Source organism: Pistacia vera, unplaced genomic scaffold (assembly GCF_008641045.1).
Source record: "Pistacia vera cultivar Batoury unplaced genomic scaffold, PisVer_v2 Contig276, whole genome shotgun sequence".
NCBI classification, from domain to species: domain Eukaryota; kingdom Viridiplantae; phylum Streptophyta; class Magnoliopsida; order Sapindales; family Anacardiaceae; genus Pistacia; species Pistacia vera.
Genome location: NW_022196086.1, coordinates 282,344 through 302,763, shown reverse-complemented (window position 1 = coordinate 302,763; position 20,420 = coordinate 282,344). Strand labels below are relative to the sequence as shown.

Genomic DNA, 20,420 nt, shown 5'->3' with positions numbered 1-20,420 from the left:
AATTAAAGACACAATTTAATACTGTTATTCGTGTGTTTCGGAGTCATAGTGCTCATGAATATTTTTCTGCTCCCTTTACCAAATTCATGTCATCTCAGGGAATTCTCCATCAATCCTTGTGTTTAGACTCCACAACAATGCTCAAACCCTGCTTTTACACAATCAAGTTCCCTTCCGGTTTTGGGCAGACGCTGTGTTAACTGCCTGTTTCTTGATTAATAGGATGCCTTTTCTGTCCTACAAAACCAGGTCCCTCATTTTTTTTTTGTTCCCTGATCAACCGTTACACTCTCTTCCTCCACGTATCTTTGGTTCCACATGTTTTGTCCATATCCTTTCCCCAGGTACCAACAAACTGTCTGTCAAATCTATCAAGTGTATTTTCCTAGGATACTCAAGACTTCAAAAAGGTTATAAATGTTATTCTCCATCCACTCGTCAATACTTTCTATCCGCTGATGTTACCTTTTTTGAGTCTTCTCCTTTCTTTTCTACATCAAACAGTGATTCTATCACCACTGTCCTTCCTATACCCTACATTGAGTCTACTTATTATCATCCTGCAGAGTCTGTTACTATTCCTCCAAGTCCTACCCCTATGGGCGAGTCTCCTCCTCTAGGTGATGCTATTGTTCCGAGTACGACTACTGACTATTCTTGATGATGTTCTTAAGGCTCTTTTTCCTGATCCTCCTACATCAGATTCCTCTCTTGATGTGGCTCTACCTCCTAAAGACCAATTTCCCGTTGCAATTGGTAAAGGTATGCGGTCCACTCGCAACCCTCATCCGATCTACAATTTTCTTAGTTATCACCGCTTATCTCCATCATATTATGCTTTTGTGTCAACCATTTCTTGTCTCTGTTCCTTCTAATGTTCGTGAGGCACTGATTGATCATAATAATACTTGGGAATTAGTTCCTCTGCCTCCCGGCCAATCGCCTGTTGGTTGTCGTTGGATTTATACTGTCAAGGTTGGCCTAGATGGTCAGGTTGATCGACTGAAGGCATGGTTGGTTGCAAAAGGGTATACTCAGACTTATGGATTGGATTATTATGAGACCTTTTCTCCTATGGCTAAGATGTCTTCTGTCCGCTTGTTTTTATCCATGGCTGCTCTCCGCCACTGGCCTCTATACCAATTAGACATTAAGAATGCATTTCTTCATGGTGAGCTTCAAGAAGAAATTTATATGGAGCAACCGCCTAGCTTTGTTGCTTAGGGGGAGTCTGCCTTGGTATGTAAACTTCGTCGCTCTCTGTATGGTTTAAAAAAGTCCCCTCGTGCCTGGTTTAGACGATTCAGTAATGTCATTCAAGAGTTTGGGATGATTCAATGTGAGTCTGATCACTCTGTTTTCTATAAAAATAACTCATCAGGGCAATGCATATATCTGGTTGTCTATGTCGATGATATTGTTATTACGGGAAGTGACCAGGATGGCACTAAACAGTTGAAGACACTTGTTCCACCACTTTCAGACCAAAGATTTGGGATTACTTAGATACTTCCTTGGTATCGAAGTGGCTCAATCTAGCTCAAGTATTGTTATTTCTCAAACGAAATATGCACTGGATATTTTGGAAGAAACAGGGATGTCTGACTATAGACCGATAGACTCTCCTATGGATCCTAATTCAAAGCTCTCACCTGGACAGGGGGAGCCTCTTGCAGATGCTGGGAAATATCGAAGACTGATTAGTAAACTTAACTATCTCACCATTATACAGCCTGATATTTCCTTCTCCGTCAGTGTTGTTAGTCAGTTTCTACAGTCTCCTTGTGACAGTCATTGGGATGCAGTTTCTACAATTCTCAAGATTTTTTTTTTTTTTTTTTTTATCTATCTAGAGAATTGACATTTGGAGTTAATTTTTTATCTAAATTCATCCTTTTTTGTTGGAAGCTAAACATATCATTTATGATCTATATTTGCTGGAAATTGTAATGCTGGAGCTGTAGTTTATTTTATTCTAATTGTAACGTGCAGCAAAGTTTTACCAATATAATTGCTCCCTGTTGGTTGATAAGACAACCTTTTTTTTTTCTTTTTACATCACTGAAATGGAAATCTTTTGTAAATCATAGAAAAATTGGAAAACCATGTGAGGCACTGTACTTTTTACATAACATTTCCATCTTTTTACTTCCTAAAGTTCTTAATTTATTATCTGAATTTGTTACTGAATCTTTATGTTCTCCACACATTTTTGATGATAAACAAATCCCATTAAGAAACCAATGGAAAGGGGGATATAAAAATTGTGAACCAGCTGTTCGCTGGACCTGGAATGGACAGTCAAAAGGCAGACTGTCTCCAAAAATTCTAACCCATCGAGAATAATAGCCTCTCCACACATACTTGAAATCATAACCACTGATATTAAACCTTGAGCAATGGATCAATCTGTTTAATATCAGTTTATCAATCTTATAACAAGAATAGCGTCTACTGAATCTAGGAAATACAATTATACAGGGTTCTATCAACCCCTGTTGTATGAATTTGCTTCTGTTATCTCTAGTTCCTTCAGTCGGAGGGCTTTCTAGTGCAAAATATTGGGTCTCTTTTCTCATGTCTTTTCTCTTTGAAAATTTCAGTGATCATGTGGATGTTGTTTTTGCTTTATCATATGTTATTGTTTCAGATTTGTAAAGTAGGAGATAAATATGAATCTCCAAATTCTGCCAAGTTAGATATTTATTTCAAACATTGGCACATGATAATTATCTTCAAATAAAGTTTATCTCCTCAATGATTCATACTTTGTAAAAAAAAATGCATCTTTTACTTTTGAAGTTTGAATCAGCTAATAAGTTTGGTGGTAGATTCCAGAAGAACAAGCTTGGGACAATTAAATGTTGAAAAGCTCAGCAGGCCAAAGATAGTATGAAAAGAGAAACCAAAGTAATTCTAAGGTATCAACATTTACACTAAACTTGCACTATTTACTTAATATATATAAGATACCATAGATTTACTATGCACATGAGAATAAGTAATGACACAAAACAACAGGATAATAATAAATAAAAATATAAAAAAAACAATAATGAATTTTCTAAACCACAACCTTGAAGCAAGCACACAAAAACAACGAGGAAAATACTACAAACATCGATAATTTTTATATCCCAAGTTTGCAGCATATTGCACAAATAACAAAAACAAGGGGCTATGACCAAGTTTAATCATCAAATAAAATAACATTATTGCATATTTATTTATCTACTCAAGCTAGCTTATTTAACTTGATAAAATGAATTCGAATTTAAAAAATAAAATAAGACAGCTTAAGCATATACAGAAATATGTAATACTGTTACTTCAATTGATGACCAAATATGCTAATAAGCCCAGTGTTTTGGGTTGTCTGTGCAGTATGATACAATCAGTTTGAATTTCAAAAATCATCTAATCACAAATACAAACTAGTGAAAGCTCAATTGGACATTGTAATTTTTGTTGGTCCAAGATAAGACAATTGGTTTTAGTGTAGTTTTTCCCAACTAAAAATTATGACACTTATCTAACTTATAAACACACATAAATTTCAAAGAAGAGAATGAGCCAAATTTTTATAATATACAACAACTTCTGCAATAAACATTTGAAAGACAAATGATTTCAATAGATTCTGACCTTGTACACTGGATACACCGAGTCATGACAGTCTTCACCAAGGGTCCCAGATTCTTATCAACTACAGACCTTTTCATTTCAGTGAACCGGCCGCGATCAGATCCAAAGGCCATAGACTGATCTTGGAGATCACATTCTCCACCCTGGTCACAAATTGGACAATCCAAAGGATGATTCATCAACAAAAATTCCATCACCCCTTCCCGTGCCTTCTTAGCGACGGGTGTGTCCGTCTTAATTTTCATCCCTAAAACCCATAACACACAAATAAATAAAACCCACATATGAACAGAAACATAAAGATAAGGATATTAAACCCATATTAAAAACTAAAACTCTTTAAGATCAAACCAACACACATATTCAACAACACCATCGTTTCAAAAACAATAACTTCAAAACACCAATTAATTAAAAAAACCAACCAAACTCAAATGATAAATCATAAAAGCCAGAAATGGAACAGCATACATAAAAAAATAATTTATTGATCGACTGTGATGACAAATTATAACCCATATCCTGATCCTAACATATAAATAAACTTAATTACATATAATCATATATTAGAGGAACTTAAATAAGAAAAGATAAAACATAAATTATAAAGCAATATGAAAAGAACCAAAATCGAACCGGGAAGAGCAGGCATGGCGCAAGAAGCAACAGGCTTGGGCGATTTCTCGACCTCAACGAGACACATGCGGCAATTTCCAGCAATCGATAGTCTACTGTGGTAACAAAATCTGGGAATATCGACGCCGGCGACTTCACAAGCTTGTAAAACAGTGAAGCCCTTGGGGATTTTGACCGGAAACCCATCAACGAACACCTCGATCGCATCTTCAGGATTGGGGAAGTGAATCCGAGCCCCGCCAACGGGGGTTCGCGGCGGGAGATCGGGTTGGGCAGGTGCTTCGGCCGCCGCAGATTCCGGTGACTGGAGTTCAGGTTTAGTGACAATATAGCGCGCACACATTCTGAAATTGGAAGATTTGAGGGGTCTCATTGCCCTTGAAGCCAACAGCCCTAACCCCATTTTTGTTTCGTCTAGCTCGCTCAGTTGTTTTCAGTCGAAGGAGTGAAATGTAAAGGAGTGTGGAGTTTCTGTTGCCAATTGCTAAAATTGTTTTTAAGTTTAGCCGACCTCTTTTTTTTTTTTTGTGGGCTTCAACTTATAGTGGACTTGGCTATTCTTGTTTTGTTAAGTAGGCCCAATAAGGGTTTATTTAATGGGTTATTAATTAGTTTAGCCAAATATTGGGGCGTTATATTACTTATATAATTAACCACTTTTTCCCATCCTATACCTTTATAACCAACTTATTCATTTAAATACCAAACTACCCTTGTCACTAACCTCCCAACACTAGGAGGAAAAAAAAAAAAACGTATTTCCCCCTAGTGTGATTTCTAGGGGTGTTCAAAAGAACCGGTTGGAACTGGAACCGACGGATACCCTGGGTTTAGTTTCGGTTCCTACCCAGAACCAATCGTCAATGGGTAGGTTTCGGTTTCAAATTTTTGGAACCATTATTGTGCAGTTCTGATTCCGGTTCCAAAAAAACCAGAACCGAAACCGGAACCAGGAACTGAGACTAATATAAAATAAAATTAAAGATTAGGGGGGTTAATAAAAACTTTTGTAGAAAAAATAATGTGAATACATTTATATTTATATTTCATAACATTTAAAATAAGTTGGTTTGACTTTTGAGAATCTACCTTTATAAAGTAATAGAGTTTGGAATTTGTAATTTATAATTTGTAATTTTATTTTTGTTAACAAGTGCCAAGTGGGGGGGGGGGGCGGCGGGAGGGGGGTTTGTTGGTATTTGTATGTTTTAAGGGTTTTTTTACCATTTTTAAAACTTTTGGGGGGTCATGTAATTTTACAGGGTACCCAGAACCAGAACTGAAACCATTGTTATAGGTTCTAGTTCTGAGTACCTAGTAACCTGAACCGTCGGTTCCGGTTCTAGTTCCAAATTTCAGGAAACCGTCGGTTCCAATTCCGGTTCCGGTTCCTTCAAAAAGTGTAGGGTATCCAGAACCGAACACCCCTATTGATTTCCCTAGGTTAGTGTAATTTTTCCTTCGGTTAGCATGAAGAATCACCGCAAACTAGGATAATCACGTGAAGTGTCACAAAAGCAAATCTAATCCAAATCAATCTAACACTCAACACTTCTAAATAGAATCAATCACAACAACACCCACAACATCCATAAAAATAAGAACAAACACATTAACGAGATTCACCAAAGTTATAAAGCTTTTAATTCTTAATCCTAAACTCTTAACATTTATCTTAAATCATAACAATTTAAACTAGCGAATTCGGTTCATTCTCCCCTACAAAGAATTGGCCGAAAGTCATAATGTTGCAAGCAAAATGGTCACTTTAATCAATCTTTACCGTGATTAATGTTTGATAAGTGATTGGATTTTGAAAATCCAAAACTCCAAAGAAATTTTTTGAAAACACCGTTGACTAGGGTTTATAGGGGGCTTTTTGACATTTTGGGTTTATGATATTTCCGTGGGACATTTGTAATTTTAGGGAGGTACCAATACTTTCCGAAACTCGTTGCAGCCCTTAAGACGTAGCTATCTTTGACTCTTTGGGGCGAATTAAATAAAAAAAAAAAAATTTAAGAAAATTTTAAAAGTAATCTTTTAAAGGCAACTTTTTTTATTTTTATTTAAAAAATGATGCAAGTTTCGTTAGTGTGTATTAAGTTGCTTGTGTTTATAAAGTTGTAGGATATGGCATTGCAAATGTTTCGTAAATCATGAAGGTCAAAGATTTTAGTAGTTGATTATTGAGAGTTTTAAGTACTAAGGCTTCAAATTGTATTTTAAATTATTATAATTGATTTATGATTTGTTTAAGAGGGATGACAGCTTTAAAAAGTTGTGTTGTGTGTGATTTTTCCACCATGCTCGGGGAGTTGCAAGGTAGTAGCTCGACCAGAATCAGTTCAACTCTACCGGTTGTCTGACCCAGCATAAGCTCGTCGAGATATAGCTCAACTCAGCACAAGCTAATCGCGAACAACCCGAATGATCATTCAATCCATTCCTAGATAACTTCAGACCCTAGATATTACGGGAATGATCAAATTGACAGCCATTCTTGCGTAATCATAGCGCCCAATCACGAGAATATCGGAGTTACATTTCAATCTAATTGTAATCCCTTTAATTTCGCTCTTGCTTGTACAAACTTTGTATATAAATCCCTCAAATGATGTAAAAGGGGTTAGGAAATTCTAATAGAATTTAGACTATAAGCTCTCATAGCAAATACAAAGAACAGTGGACGTAGGCTTAAGAGTTCATCTCGTCGAACCACTTTAAAAATCTCTGTGTCATCTTCTTCTTTACATCCATTATTTGTTCATTGTTGATTATCTGTAATCACGCACATACTAGTTCCGATCCCACCAAGGTCAATCAGATCACTCTAGTTGGTATAGATTTCTGTATCAACAAGTTTAAGGTTCATTCATAAGATCGGAAGTTGGGGGGTGTGTGTGGATCGGTTTGGTTCTTTTCAAACCCAAATTGAACTGGGTTTGAATCACAATTTAACATTTGAATATAATAACAATATAGATTCATGTAGAAGGAAAAGAAAATCACAAAATCATTTTAAGTCCAATAACCAAATATTCACAGCCAAGGTTTTCACAGTCCAAACATAAGTTTAAAACCTACAAATAACAAAGAAATCCTTACAAACTTAATAAATAAATGGATTTTGGACTTAAATAAATCTTCACCTTACAAAGAATTTTTACAGTTATCTCTCCAGATTTTCTCTTGCTACCCTTTTTCACCTTTTTGGGGAGATTTTTATCTACTTTAACATTCATAAATCCCTTAGGTAGTTTTTCCAAGACAGTATACGTCTTTTAATGCTCAAAATTAAAGTCAAAAGGCAAAATCCTGCAAGGAAAATAATACAGCCACCGACAGTAGTGCACCGAATGACGTGGCAAAATCCTGACCGTTGATTAATTTTAACTAAATATTAATCAACGATCAATATTTTGCCACATCATTCGGTGCACAAATTCGGTGTACTACCGTCGGTGGCTGTAGCATTACTCATCCTACAAACCCAACAAATTTCTCATATGCTGTTTGACACAATTTACGTGACCAATAGTGCACCTCTTTATTCATAATTCATTTTGCTATATTTTTTTTGTTAATTTTTTAGAAATACAAAAAAGGCCACCAAGTCACCGTAGTTATATGTTATGATATTATATTATTTGGCAAAATATTTATCTCTCAATCATCAATTTTATGGAGTCTTGAACTTTTGACCAATGTTTTAAAACCCAAGCTGGGGTGAAACTCGGCAAAGCTTCTGGGTCCCGAGTTGACTGGTTTAACCGGTTTGACCAGATAAAAACTTTTAAAATTCAGCAAATATACCCTTAAAAATTACAGTTAAGTCCCTATAAGTTTGAAATTTATCAAACACACCCCAACTGCAAATCGATCGGCGACTGATTAGTGGTAGCGACACCCCAGATGCAACCCCAATCGTCCCTTGAGCCAATTTCCATCAAAATATACCCAAGATCTGGCCGAAATAGGTTCGATTTCGGCCAGATCTCGTCGATGTCGGCATTCCAGGCCAGATCCCATCGATTCCGGCAACAACAACCCTCCCCATCACCCTAGAATTACTCCCCTTTTCCTCCTGACCAAAATCCACCTCACCCCACCCCTATTAGCCTCGTCAATCGCCAAAAAAATCTCATCATTGCCGCTGCCAGTTTTGTTCGATTTTCGGTCGATTTACTCACTGGAAATCAACTCTTTCACCACCATTACATTCACCGGAAATTGCTCTTCAAAAGCCCCAACATTCCGATAGTTAATTGTTTGTCGATCATCACCGGAAATCCTAGGGTATTGGGTGAATGTGAAAAAATTAAACCCGGCCCGTTGAAGCTTCCGGGTCCCGGTAGGATCGGCCTAGCCGGGTTTTAAAACATTGCTTTTGACATTGAGTATTTGTAAAACTATAGCATAAAAATGTGATACATCAATTACATTGTCATTTAAACACTATCATCGAAAATTATATTAAGTATGATATAAAGTTGATATAATATTATATTTATATGTTATGTTATTGTGTATAAATCTCAATATGTTAACAAAATACCATTGGAAAATTACTTAATATGTTTATTTTTTTTATTATTTAAATTTCGGTTATGCCATTTTTTTTAATTATTAAAATTATAGTTAACTAATTGTATTATAAATGTGTTAATTTTGTTATAATAAATTGATTAATCTTTTCATAAACGGTTAATCGTGTCATAAAAGTGTTAGCGTGTCATAAACGGGTTTGCGGATTGAAAACCCTCAGCCCTAACCCAACCCATTTAATAAACGTGTTAAGTTTTAGAATTCGAACAAAACCCAAATATTATTCATGTGAGGTTGACATTTCAACACCCGTTTTGCTAGCCCTAAACATGGTACTCTATGTTATAAGTTACATGGTAAATGAAAATCAACCAGGCAATAGCCAATGTATTTTTTACATACCATGAGTTAAAGATTTGGGACACATGCATGTGAGACTTACCGTTTTGTGTGCATTTTCATCAAAATACTAAATTAAAGATTCTTTATTAGAGGTGAAACAAATGGGCCGGGTTAGGCGGGTCAACCCTAACCCAACCCACATTCAAGAGGATTCAACCCGGACCGCCAAGAAGGCGGGTCGAGTTGAACCCAACCTGCCAGCAACCACCAGGCAGGCCGAGTTGAGAAATGGCAACCCGGTGACCTGTGGGTTGCTATTTTGTCCTTTCTAGAGAAAGGACCGCCAACCCATCGGGTTGACCCGTGGGGTTGGCCCAAAAACAAATAAATTTTTTTTTCCAATTACCCTTTTACCCTTGAAATATAGCCGTTTTATAGCCGTTGGAGGGGTCTTTTTCATCATTTTCTTTTCTCTTTTTTTTTTTTCTCTATAAATTAGCCTTAAACTCTCATCTTTTCTCACCACTCAAATTCTCTCATTCTCTCATTTTCTCTAATCTCTAATCTCTCAAATCTCAATTATTCATTTATTCTCTTAATCTCTTTGTTATCATTTATCAATTTTCTCTTATTTTAATTTTTATTAGTTTTTGCAATTTTCAATTTATTTTTCCAATTTCCATATTCCAATTCTCTTTTTTTAATTTTTTATTTCTTCTACATCAATTTTTTTTCCAACTACAATGGATAAATATTTATCTCTCATCAATATCAATGATGAAGAAAACTACTATCATAGTCCTAGTCCTGCTGATTTTACTAACATAAATGCAGGAGATTCAAATAGTCACGCAGCTTTCCCAGTCTCAGAATTTGATACACCTCAAAATATGCCCCCGATTCCTCCCCATGCTGCTACACCTATAGCTCCCGGTGGTTTTAGAATTCGTCCTCGTAATCAGCGTCCTCGTCCAACTTCATCTCAAGTTGAAGCGGGTTCATCAACTGCTGTCGAAAGCGATGACAGACACACATCAGACGTTTGGACACATTTCGATAAGTTTTACGAGGTAGAAAATGAAGTTCAAGTGAAGAAAGCAAGATGCAAGTATTGTGAAAATGTTTATAAAACTGATTCAGGTAATGGTACTAGTACTTTAAAAAGGCATACTAATAAATATATTGCTCAACATGGAAATAAAGAAACCAATCAAACTCAAATAACTAATATGGGTACTACTTGGCGTTATAATTCTGATGTATATAGGGAACAATTAGCTTTATATATTGCTGCAACTGATCAACCTATTAATATGGTTGAAGATAAATATTTTGAAAGATTTATTAAAAATTCCTTTTTTTCCAGGATTTAAAAGTTATTCTAAAACTGCAACTAGAAATGATTTAATAAAATTGTTTAAGAAAATAAAATTAGAATTAAAAAATAAAATACATAGTTGCCATGTTACAGTGGCTCTAACTACCGATATTTGGAGGGGTAGAGCTAAACAAGATTATATTTGTGTGACTAGTCATTATTTTGATAATGAATGTAAATTAAATAAATATTTATTAGGATTTAGATTAATGAATGTTGATCATAGTGGTCAACAAATTTATAACAAAATTGTTGAAGTTTTAGAAGATTATGATATTGTTAGTAAAGTGATAAGTTTAACTTTAGATAATGCAAGTTCTAATAGTAGAGTTATAGATTATTTTCAAAGTAATTATCCTTTATAAACAATTTGAAGTTTTTTCACCAACGTTGTGCATGTCAAGTTATTAATTTAATTGTGAAAAATGGTATGAAAATAATTAAAGAAAATATTGATAGAATTAGTGATTGTTTAGCTTAGATTACTGGTAGTAATAAAAGAAATGCTGAATTTCAAGATGCTTGTGTAAAATCAAATATGTCTCCTAGAACATTTGCATTAGACATGCCTGTTAGATGGAATAGTACTTACTTAATACTTGATTCATGTTTACCTTATGCTAATTTAATTAGTTATTTTGTAGCAAATAATAGAGGTCATTATTTGGTAGAAAATGATTGGCAAATAGCTAAAGTATTTCATTCTTTTCTTAAAATTTTTTACCAATCCACTTTACAACTTTTTGGTGTGTATTATCCTACTAGTCTATTGGTAATACATACAATTGTAAAAATTTCAGAGTTATTTACAAAAAAAAAAAAAAAAACAATGAAATTTTAAAAGAACCAATAAAGGCAATGGAATTTTTTTTTAAAAATATTTTAAACCAATTCCTTTTCTTTATTGTTTAGGTGCCATTTTTTATGCTAGAATTAAGCAAGAAGGTTTAGAAAATGGTTTAGAGACATTAACTGAAAATTTACAAAACTTAGCATTTGTCAATCAAATAGGAGAGGTAAAAAATTGTCTTGCAGAGATATATTTCTAATATGAAAACAGGTATGGGAACCCGCAAAGACACGAAATACAAAGGAAAGTTTCATCAGAAGAAACAAATGAAGACTTCTAAACCTGGAGTGCATTGAATAAGCCGAAGAGGAACCAAACCCGAAGCATAGGCGCAGCCTCCTCTTCAGAAGCACCAACGGCAACAACGAATCTATTGTGTGCCATGCAGTCACAGAGTAACGAGCTTCAACAATATTTGGGAACTCCTGAAATGTTACGAATAGATCCACAGCAAAGAGCCAACTTTGATGTCTTTGAATATAGGAAAACCAGAAAATGTATTTTTCCGGTATTATCGAGACTTTCCTTGGATGCTTTTGCTGTTCTAGTCTCAACCGTCTCATCCGAACAAACATTTAGTGCAAGTGGAAGAATTTTAAGTGAAAGGAGGACTAAACTTTCACAAAAAATAATTGAAATCCTCACATGTCTTCGAGATTGGGAACGGTCGTGCCATCAAAGTCAATACGAGGTTGTTGACGATACTTTAATAGAATCATTTCAATTTTGTAATATAGATGATACGAATGGGGAGGTCCTAGTCAACTCCAAAATTACTTGTTTTGTAAATTGTAACTGGTAAATTAATTGTTAATTATTGCACTTTTTTTTCCTTACCAAGTTTTTGTCCCATTGAGTTTTTCTTGGTGAGGTTTTTAATGAGGAAATAATTATTATAATTTTTTATTTTATTTTTTGATAAATGAATAAATTTAATTTTTTTTATATTACAATTTTAATGTATTAAAATTGAATTAATATTTGAAATGTTAACAACAGAAAATTTAATTTAATTTAATTTAATTTAATTATTGATATTTGAAAAGAAGTTAACTAAAAACAATTACATTTATTCATTTATAAATTGTTAATTACTCATTTGAAAAGTTAATTAAACATTTAAACTTAAACTTAAACAAAACAAAATAAAAATAAAAAAAGGGGTTAACCCGGCCAGACCCGCAGCCTAACCAGGCGGGTTAGGGTTGGCAGGGCCAGGTTGGGCCAGCCAATCCCCCAAAATTGGCAGGCCTAACCCGACCTGCCAATGTTGGCGGGCGGGTCAAGACCGACCCTCCAATTTGTGTAACCCGTGAGCCGGGTCGGGCCAGGCGGGTTACTTTTCCACCTCTATTCTTTATACATTTGTTATGCCTGAAAAAGTAGGGCTAACGTAGAGCCCAATCAGCGTAAATGGTCAGAGACTAGGCAGATCCTACAGTCATTCAGACGCTACCACGTCGCATGCTGGCGTGAGCAGCATGCTCCTGCCAGTGTAGTGGGTGCGCGTCAGACTGACGAAAGGGTGGAGGCCATCCACGTGTTCAACCCCTGTACTAAACAAGGAAATCACTCGAGTGGGTGAGTAATGGGACGCAAAGAAAGATTTGCACGGTATCTGCCCCTTTTTTATGGATTCTGTAATCATTACTCTAATTCATCCCACTATAAATAGAGAGCTCCTCTCTCATTTGTGGGACTGGCTCATTTTTACTCTGTAATAGCTAAAATTCTCTCTGTAATAGTTTATTCTCTCTTCTGTAATCACTCGCAAGTCAGCTCGCTGAATGCGACATGACCCTCCATATTAATACAATACCAGTGGACGTAGGAGTCGCTTACTTAAGCATCTGAACCACTTTAAAACTTTATTTCTCCACCTGTTATTCATTTTCACTACTCCCATTCACGTGTGTCTTCTGGGCCAGCTCAGCATTTCACACGTGCATTTAGTTGGTGTCAAAATCACGCATCAACAGTTTGGCGCTAAAATGAGGGCCTGATTTAGTATTTGTCCTTCATCAGGAGAATCTCTGACTAATTGGTCCTACAACAGCAAATGGCTCGCCGATTCAAACTTGAGCAAACTAATCATGGTGCTGAGGAGATCCCCCAAGTACAAGAGGACACTTCTCCCGAGGTGCCCGCAGTTCCACAAAATACCGTGAGGGATATCCCTTCAAGCTCACAACTTGACCCAGCCGTCATGAGCTACCTGGAGAGGTTCAACAATACTCTCCAAACGGTCAATCAAAGGTTAGACAATTTGGACTGGGACATGCCACCCGAATAAAATGGGGCAGTGCAACCGCCAAAAATGCCTACAGGTTGTGTGAAAGTGCGAAAAAGAGCTATAGCCCATGCCATGTGCACTGCAGCACGTCGAAGGAAGGGTAAGCAAGTGGCGAACAGTGGGCCTAAGGGCTCCAAAGGGCCGACAAATACAGACCACGTCCCGAGTAGAATACCCATGGCCTTAAGGCTTGGTGACAAGTTGCATCCTGAGCCGTCCCATGCCACGTCACATGAGCACTCCCATAAAAGTGCTAGGGCAGGCGATTCTTATCACCGCCAGAATAACGATCCTGATCGTCATCGTGCGGGAGACTCCCACACTTCGCAGGGCAATTTGTACCACCGCGAAGGTCTTGAAAATTCCTCGCACCATTCATCGCCATCACACGGCTCTAGCTAGCGTGTGTCAAGAGCGACCGAAATTGCTGGCTGAGGCGAAAAGGAATCCGACCTCCTGACTTTTCACAACCGTAATCGCGAGGGTCGAACTTGCATGGGGGAAAGCAATCCCTAGATAGCTTCACTGCCTCAGATTGAGGAGCTACAGCAAGCTCTAGATCAGCTAAAAGTTCAGCAAAATGAGTAAGGGCAGGTCCTAGCAGCGTCTCCCTTTTCTCCGATGGTATTAGCTGCCCCTCTCCCATCAAGATTTAGAATGCTCGATATGCAGGCGTTCGATGGAAATTCTGATCCACAGGATCACTTTGTATGAATTCAACGACCTGATGGAGCTTCACCACGTTTCACACTTGGCAAAGTGTCGTTGTTTGACAGTAACTCTAACCTCTCATGCTAAACGGTGGTTCAGGTCGCTCCCAGCAAGATCGATTAGCTCGTGGCCTTAGATGAGCATGATGTTCCTGAGACACTTCCAAGCAAACAGGAAGTTTTCAATGCCTTTGAGCCACCTCAGCAACATACGGCAAGAGAGGGATGAATCCCTCCAATCTTACATCGACCGATTCCATAAAGAGCTTCATAAGGTGGTTCACACTCCCGAAAAGTCTTTTATTAATCCTCCATCAATAAAAGATATTAGTAAATTAAAAAATATTTCAATATCCAAGATAAACACTATTACCAAATTAAAGCGTCTAGAAATTTTCCCTACCAAAGAATGGCTCGATTACCACAAAATTTTGGATGCTTGCATTACAAAAACTTGTTTTCAACTTTTTGCATTAAGATTTCAAAGGTTTCAAAATTATATTTTCGATAAAATGCAAAAATCAAAGAAGTTTTTTAATAGTCTCTCTCATCACAACAACTTTCAGGACACATATTTATTAGGAAAGAGTGAGAGTGAGGAAAAGAGGGCACTCATCAAACCCAAAAACGATCCAAAATCAAAGGCATCGTATGCAATGCTACCACCTCAACAACCTATTACCCACAAACAAAACCTTCACAATCAAGATCCTCAAAACCCAATAAACAGAAAAACATTATCACCCAACCAAACCGGTTACTCTTCTTGATGAAGAATCTGTTTCTTCATCTCCACCAAGAAACTACCAACAAGCCCTTACCATACCACAACCTATACACCTTCCCATCAAAACCTGTCGACATTAATCCCACTTTTCAGTACATTGAGAAAGTATAAACTCATCAATATGCATTGTTGAACCCGAATATTGGGGACAAACTATGCAAGAAACTTTATCAAAATTTTCCCTCCAGTTTTTTATTTTATTCCTGATGATTTATTAAAAACAGAACATTTTATGAATTATTTTAGTTGATACTGATTCAATAGAAATTACTCAAATCCTGATAGAAATGATCCCAATAGAATTGCTTTTTCAAAATGCAAAATTAAAAAGGTTTTAAGACCTCAAGACTGGCGTACTGGAATTTATCAAAGACGCCCATTTTCTCAATCCTTCATTCCCAAGATTTTCTTATAAAGATTATCAAAAAGCTTGGTTTCATACTTCTGTTTAACTCATACAAACACTCTTGGTTTTTCATTTTGACAAAACTTGTCCAAAAACGTTTCCAAAATGGTTTCAACAATGGTTTAATTTTGGTTTAAATGAAAAATCTTTCCACCTTCGGTCTTGGAAGGATATCACTTGTTTATAAAAAAATTCAAAACAGTGAGACCCTTTGCTAGCTTTTCCAGCAATTTCTTAATTGCCTGGATAATGAGTGGCAATTTCACATCACTACTCCTCCTCTCCAAAATTCCGAGAATTACAAAGAAAATTTCTTATAAATGGTGGTTGTTTTTCCATCCAAAATATTAGTCCACCAGCTGTGCAAGTGTGGCTCTCTCAACACCCACAGTTATGTCAGCCTCAACAACAATCAACATTTTTGACTCAAAAACCAAGACTCCTTGCTGAGTTGGCTCAATGTCAAAACCCTCAAGATATGGACAAAATTATTATGGCCATTGGATCTTCAACATCTCAAAAAGCAGACTCGGATAGCACCAAATCACCAAGCGATCAAGATGAAGATGACTATTTTGTCATGTTCCAAAACCAGATCAATTATGACTTCAATAAAGGTTGATGACTCGGCATCAGTTTTCAAAAGTTTCGGCGCTGACAAGATTCCTCTCCAGTCGACTTTATCTCTTGCCCAGAAGCAAATTAGTCAAGATTTTCTGCAAAAATTTAAAGACATCAAGACTTCTTCAACACAATCCTTTCACGTGACTATTGCAAAGATTTTCAACAATTTCAAGACATACTTTGTCAAGCTCCCCTAACAACAAGCAAGACTTTTTAAGATATCTTTTATGAACCTTATCGGTTTGCCTGCCATTTTCAGAGTAGATCCTCAATAATTCAAGACACGTATCCAAGACAGCTCATCAATTATCAACAACTTTATCTTTTTCCTGTGTTGTATTAATGTAACGGATTCAAATCATTTTGAAATCTGATCTGTTGTAGTATAAATATAGATCACTTCCGTTGTAAACGTGAAGTAAGTTTTAAAAGAAGTTTTTTGAAGAAGTATTTAGAAAGTTTTTAGAAAGTTTTTAGAAGTCACAAAAAAGTCATTAAGTTTTAGTAGTTTTAAGTTTTCAAACACTTTGAGAGAGAAAGTTTCCTCTCGTGTACAAATTATCAAAGCAATAAAATTGTAAGTTTCTTCAACACATTCATTGTTTTACTTGACTTAATTTATATTGCATTTATTTCAATAGTCTTTACATTTACTTATTTTACTTGACTTTTATTTCAATATACTTGCTATTACTTCATTCTTTTACATTATTTTGCGTCAATCACTTTATTTTAACGATCCTGCTTTATATGGTATCAGAGCCAAGTTGTTTCAATAGAAGTTATGCTTAGGAATTAAAAACCGCACAAAACAACACCCATAATCGTGTTTACTGTAGCAGATTACTATTCACAGGATATTACTGTTCATGCACTGTAGCAGTACTGTATATTACTGTTCATCCGTGCACTGTTCACAGCTTGATTAAATTAAGGATTAGATTAATCTAGAAGAACTCTAGAATTGATTCTAGGTTGCGCTTGGTCAGCCTGGAGGGTGCATTGGTCAGCCTGTTAACCGTTGGTCAGCCGTGTTAGGTGGTCCTGGAGGTGGTCCCGTACCTTGGTGGTCCCGTGATCTAGGAAAGAAACCAGAACTTTTAGGTTAGAATTATTTTAGAGATGTCTAATTTCTTAAGGAGATTAGGAAGTAGCAGTAAACGAGATGATAGCAGTAGCAGTAACGCTATTAGAATTAATAATCAACAACAAAACACAAATAATAATCAAGAATTAATGAAATCCATTAACACTCAAGAAATCAATATGGCAAAAATCGATCAACACTTACATAACTGGAACATACCACCAGTTAAAAAAGACACAATATATCAAATAGGTAGTTTTGAATTTATGTCAGATTACTCTATTAAAACAACAGAAGATACAATAATGATAACCGAAGAAAAGGTTGAAGAAATTCAACTCCTTTCTGAAGAAGCCATACACAGACATAGACAAAATAACTATAAATTTTTACACATAGGATTATTACAAGTAGCAGTAAAACCATTATTTAGATTAGGACAAAACATTCCAATATTAGTAATATTAAGAGACGCAAGAAATTTAAACTTCAATAACTCTTTATTAGCAGTATTAAATTCTAATTTAGAAAGTGGTCCCGTTTATTTTGATTGTTATCCTAACTTTACAGTAGGTTTACATGATCCCACAATACTATCTTCATTAATTATTAATTTAAAAGCTTCTAATCTTACTTATCAAGATAAAGCCCAACCAGTAGCATTAATATATAGGATTTATTACAATTTGCACGGTACCCACCGACTTACAGATTTAGTAATCATTACCTTGATTCATCCCACTATAAATAGAAGTCTTTTCTATCATTTTCGGGATTGGCTAATTTCACTCTAGAATAGTATACTCTCTCTCTCTTGTATTTTCTAAGCTGTAACTCAGCTCGTTGAATGCGACCTGACTTTACTGTCATTAATATAGTATTAGTGGAAGTAGGATTCGCCTTTGAGCATCCGAATCATTTTAAACACTACTCTTCATCCTTTATTTAACTAAATACTCCTATATCACGTGTGACTTCTAAACCCGTTTAGTATTTCTCACGTGTAAATAATTGGTGTCCAAATCAAGTATTAATAATTCTCATACAGATATTGAAATATGACTAATTTATCCAACCGATAATTAAATTGGTCAGTCCAGTTGTACTTTGAAGACGAATGGCTAGATTCACCGAGCGTTGACCTTGAGTAACCTGCTACATTATTTTTTTAATGGTTGGTTAGTCCAGTTGGACTTTGAAAACGAATGGCTAGATTCACAGAGTGTCGACCTTGAGTAACCTGCTACATTATTTTTTTAATGGTAGGTTTTGATGACATGAATGGCAAAGCATAATGATGCTTAATTAAGTTGAATCTAACTAGCTTCGTCTCTAAGAGAAAACATGGATTCCCCTCATGATAAACGTCCTATGTCTCTAACCACAAATCTCTTCTTCTTATTCCTTCTACTATTCACAAATCTCCTCACCTTGTTCCTTTCATCAGCCTTTTACACATCATGCTCCCTCTCAAACCCCACCACCACCCTTTCCTCCCATATCCCTCCACCTACTACCACTTCCAACCTTCCATCAGATTTCCTTGCCTTCACTTCTGGCCAATTCCTTCCTTTCGGTTTCAACACTAACTTTGATTCCGACACCGTCTACCCTCCCGTTGGCAGCTCATGCACTCAATTCCCCAACGAACTCAATCCATATATGTCATATAAAGTCAACGGCTCATGCCCGGACGATGAGCTCCTCGCCCAAAAACTCCTCCTCAAGGGCTGCGAGCCCCTCCCCCGCCGCCGCTGCCGGCCCGCAGCACCGCCCTCTTACGTAGAACCCTACCCTCTCCCTACCAGCCTATGGACCACACCCTCCGATTCATCAGTCGTTTGGACAGCATACACATGCAAGAACTACAATTGTCTCATCAACAGACGCACACAAAAGGGTTTTGACGATTGTAAAGACTGTTTTGACCTTGAAGGCAGAGAGAAAACTCGTTGGTCATCAGATAAAAGCAGTAATGGAGGACTTGATTTCACCATTGATGAAGTATTGGCAACAAAGAAACCGGGCACCATTCGAATAGGGCTCGACATTGGCGGTGGCGTTGCCACTTTTGCGGTAAGAATGATGGCGAGGAACATCACAATCGTCACAAGTTCAATGAATTTGAACGGTCCTTTCAATAATTTTATTGCTTCAAGAGGGGTGGTGCCTTTGTATATAAGTATTTCACAGAGGCTTCCATTTTTTGATAACACATTGGATATTGTTCATTCTATGCACGTTTTGAGCAATTGGATTCCTACGACATTGTTACATTTTTTGATGTTTGATATATATAGAGTTCTGAGGCCAGGTGGGTTGTTCTGGTTGGACCATTTCTTCTGTGTGGGTGAGCAGTTGGAGGAGGTTTACACGCCGCTGATTGAAAGCATTGGATTCAACAAGTTGAAATGGGCGGTTGGGAGGAAGCTTGATCGAGGACCAGAGCTTCGAGAGATGTATCTTTCAGCTTTGCTGGAGAAGCCATTGAATAACTCTTATTAGAGATTAACTTCACAAGGTTTTTTATTTTTCTTAATGGCACGGTGATTTAATATATTACACAAAGTACGATAAAATCCTTAAATTTTGTGATAATATGTTCAAGATCATCGAGTACATGCTAGGGTCTGTAATGAGGACATCGGTTAAGGTTTTTCTAGTGAGGTCAACCCAGGCTGANACATTTTACCTCCATTACTATCTGATGTAAACAGCTTAGTCCAATTACATGAGACTTTTCAATAAAAAGTTTATATTATTCTTTTTTTCTTATTTAAATATTTATTAGAAATGAAAGAATTTAAAAAAAAAAAAAATTAATGTGCTAAAAATAGTCCATACTATATTTGGATGTTAACCTTTATTCTTATGAAAAAATTAATTTTTTTTTTTAGGTAGGTGAGAATTTTGGAGAGAGAAAAAATCATATTTAATTCCGGTACATAACGCTGAATTTTACATTATTTTTACATCAATTTTTACCGTAATCGATACCGAAAGGTGGAATATGGCTCACCAGCTAGTAAGCCAAATCTAAGTCAAGAAAGCTTTACTTTTAGTTCACTCCAATATCTCAATCTTCCATTATAAAAATAAACTAGCCATTATACA

At 36.2% G+C, this 20,420-nt stretch overlaps 2 protein-coding genes across 2 annotated transcripts; one reads left to right on the top strand and one right to left on the bottom strand.

Annotated features, from left to right (window-relative positions):
• Positions 1-3,581: 3,581 nt before the first annotated feature.
• On the bottom strand, positions 3,582-4,766 carry LOC116133840 (NADH dehydrogenase [ubiquinone] iron-sulfur protein 1, mitochondrial-like). The gene is made up of 2 exons (XM_031419521.1): positions 4,282-4,766; positions 3,582-3,892 (listed from the first exon to the last, which is right to left on the bottom strand). The coding sequence occupies exons 1-2, from the start codon at positions 4,682-4,684 to the stop codon at positions 3,582-3,584; spliced, it is 714 nt and encodes a 237-aa protein (XP_031275381.1). The 5' UTR covers positions 4,685-4,766.
• A 13,883-nt stretch (positions 4,767-18,649) lies between these two features.
• Positions 18,650-19,975, top strand: LOC116133869 (probable methyltransferase PMT15). Its single transcript, XM_031419544.1, has one exon. The coding sequence runs from the start codon at positions 18,651-18,653 to the stop codon at positions 19,809-19,811; it is 1,161 nt and encodes a 386-aa protein (XP_031275404.1). The 5' UTR covers position 18,650; the 3' UTR covers positions 19,812-19,975.
• Positions 19,976-20,420: the final 445 nt, after the last annotated feature.

Bases quoted from the DNA above. Each gene is read 5' to 3' on its own strand.
- LOC116133869 (XM_031419544.1), top strand. From the start codon at position 18,651: ATGGATTCCCCTCATGATAAACGTCCTATGTCTCTAACCACAAATCTC.
- LOC116133840 (XM_031419521.1), bottom strand. From the start codon at position 4,684: ATGGGGTTAGGGCTGTTGGCTTCAAGGGCAATGAGACCCCTCAAATCT. The intron at 3,893-4,281 runs GTTCGATTTTGG...TATGGGTTTTAG, and splicing joins CGCCATGCCTGCTCTTCCCG to GGATGAAAATTAAGACGGAC.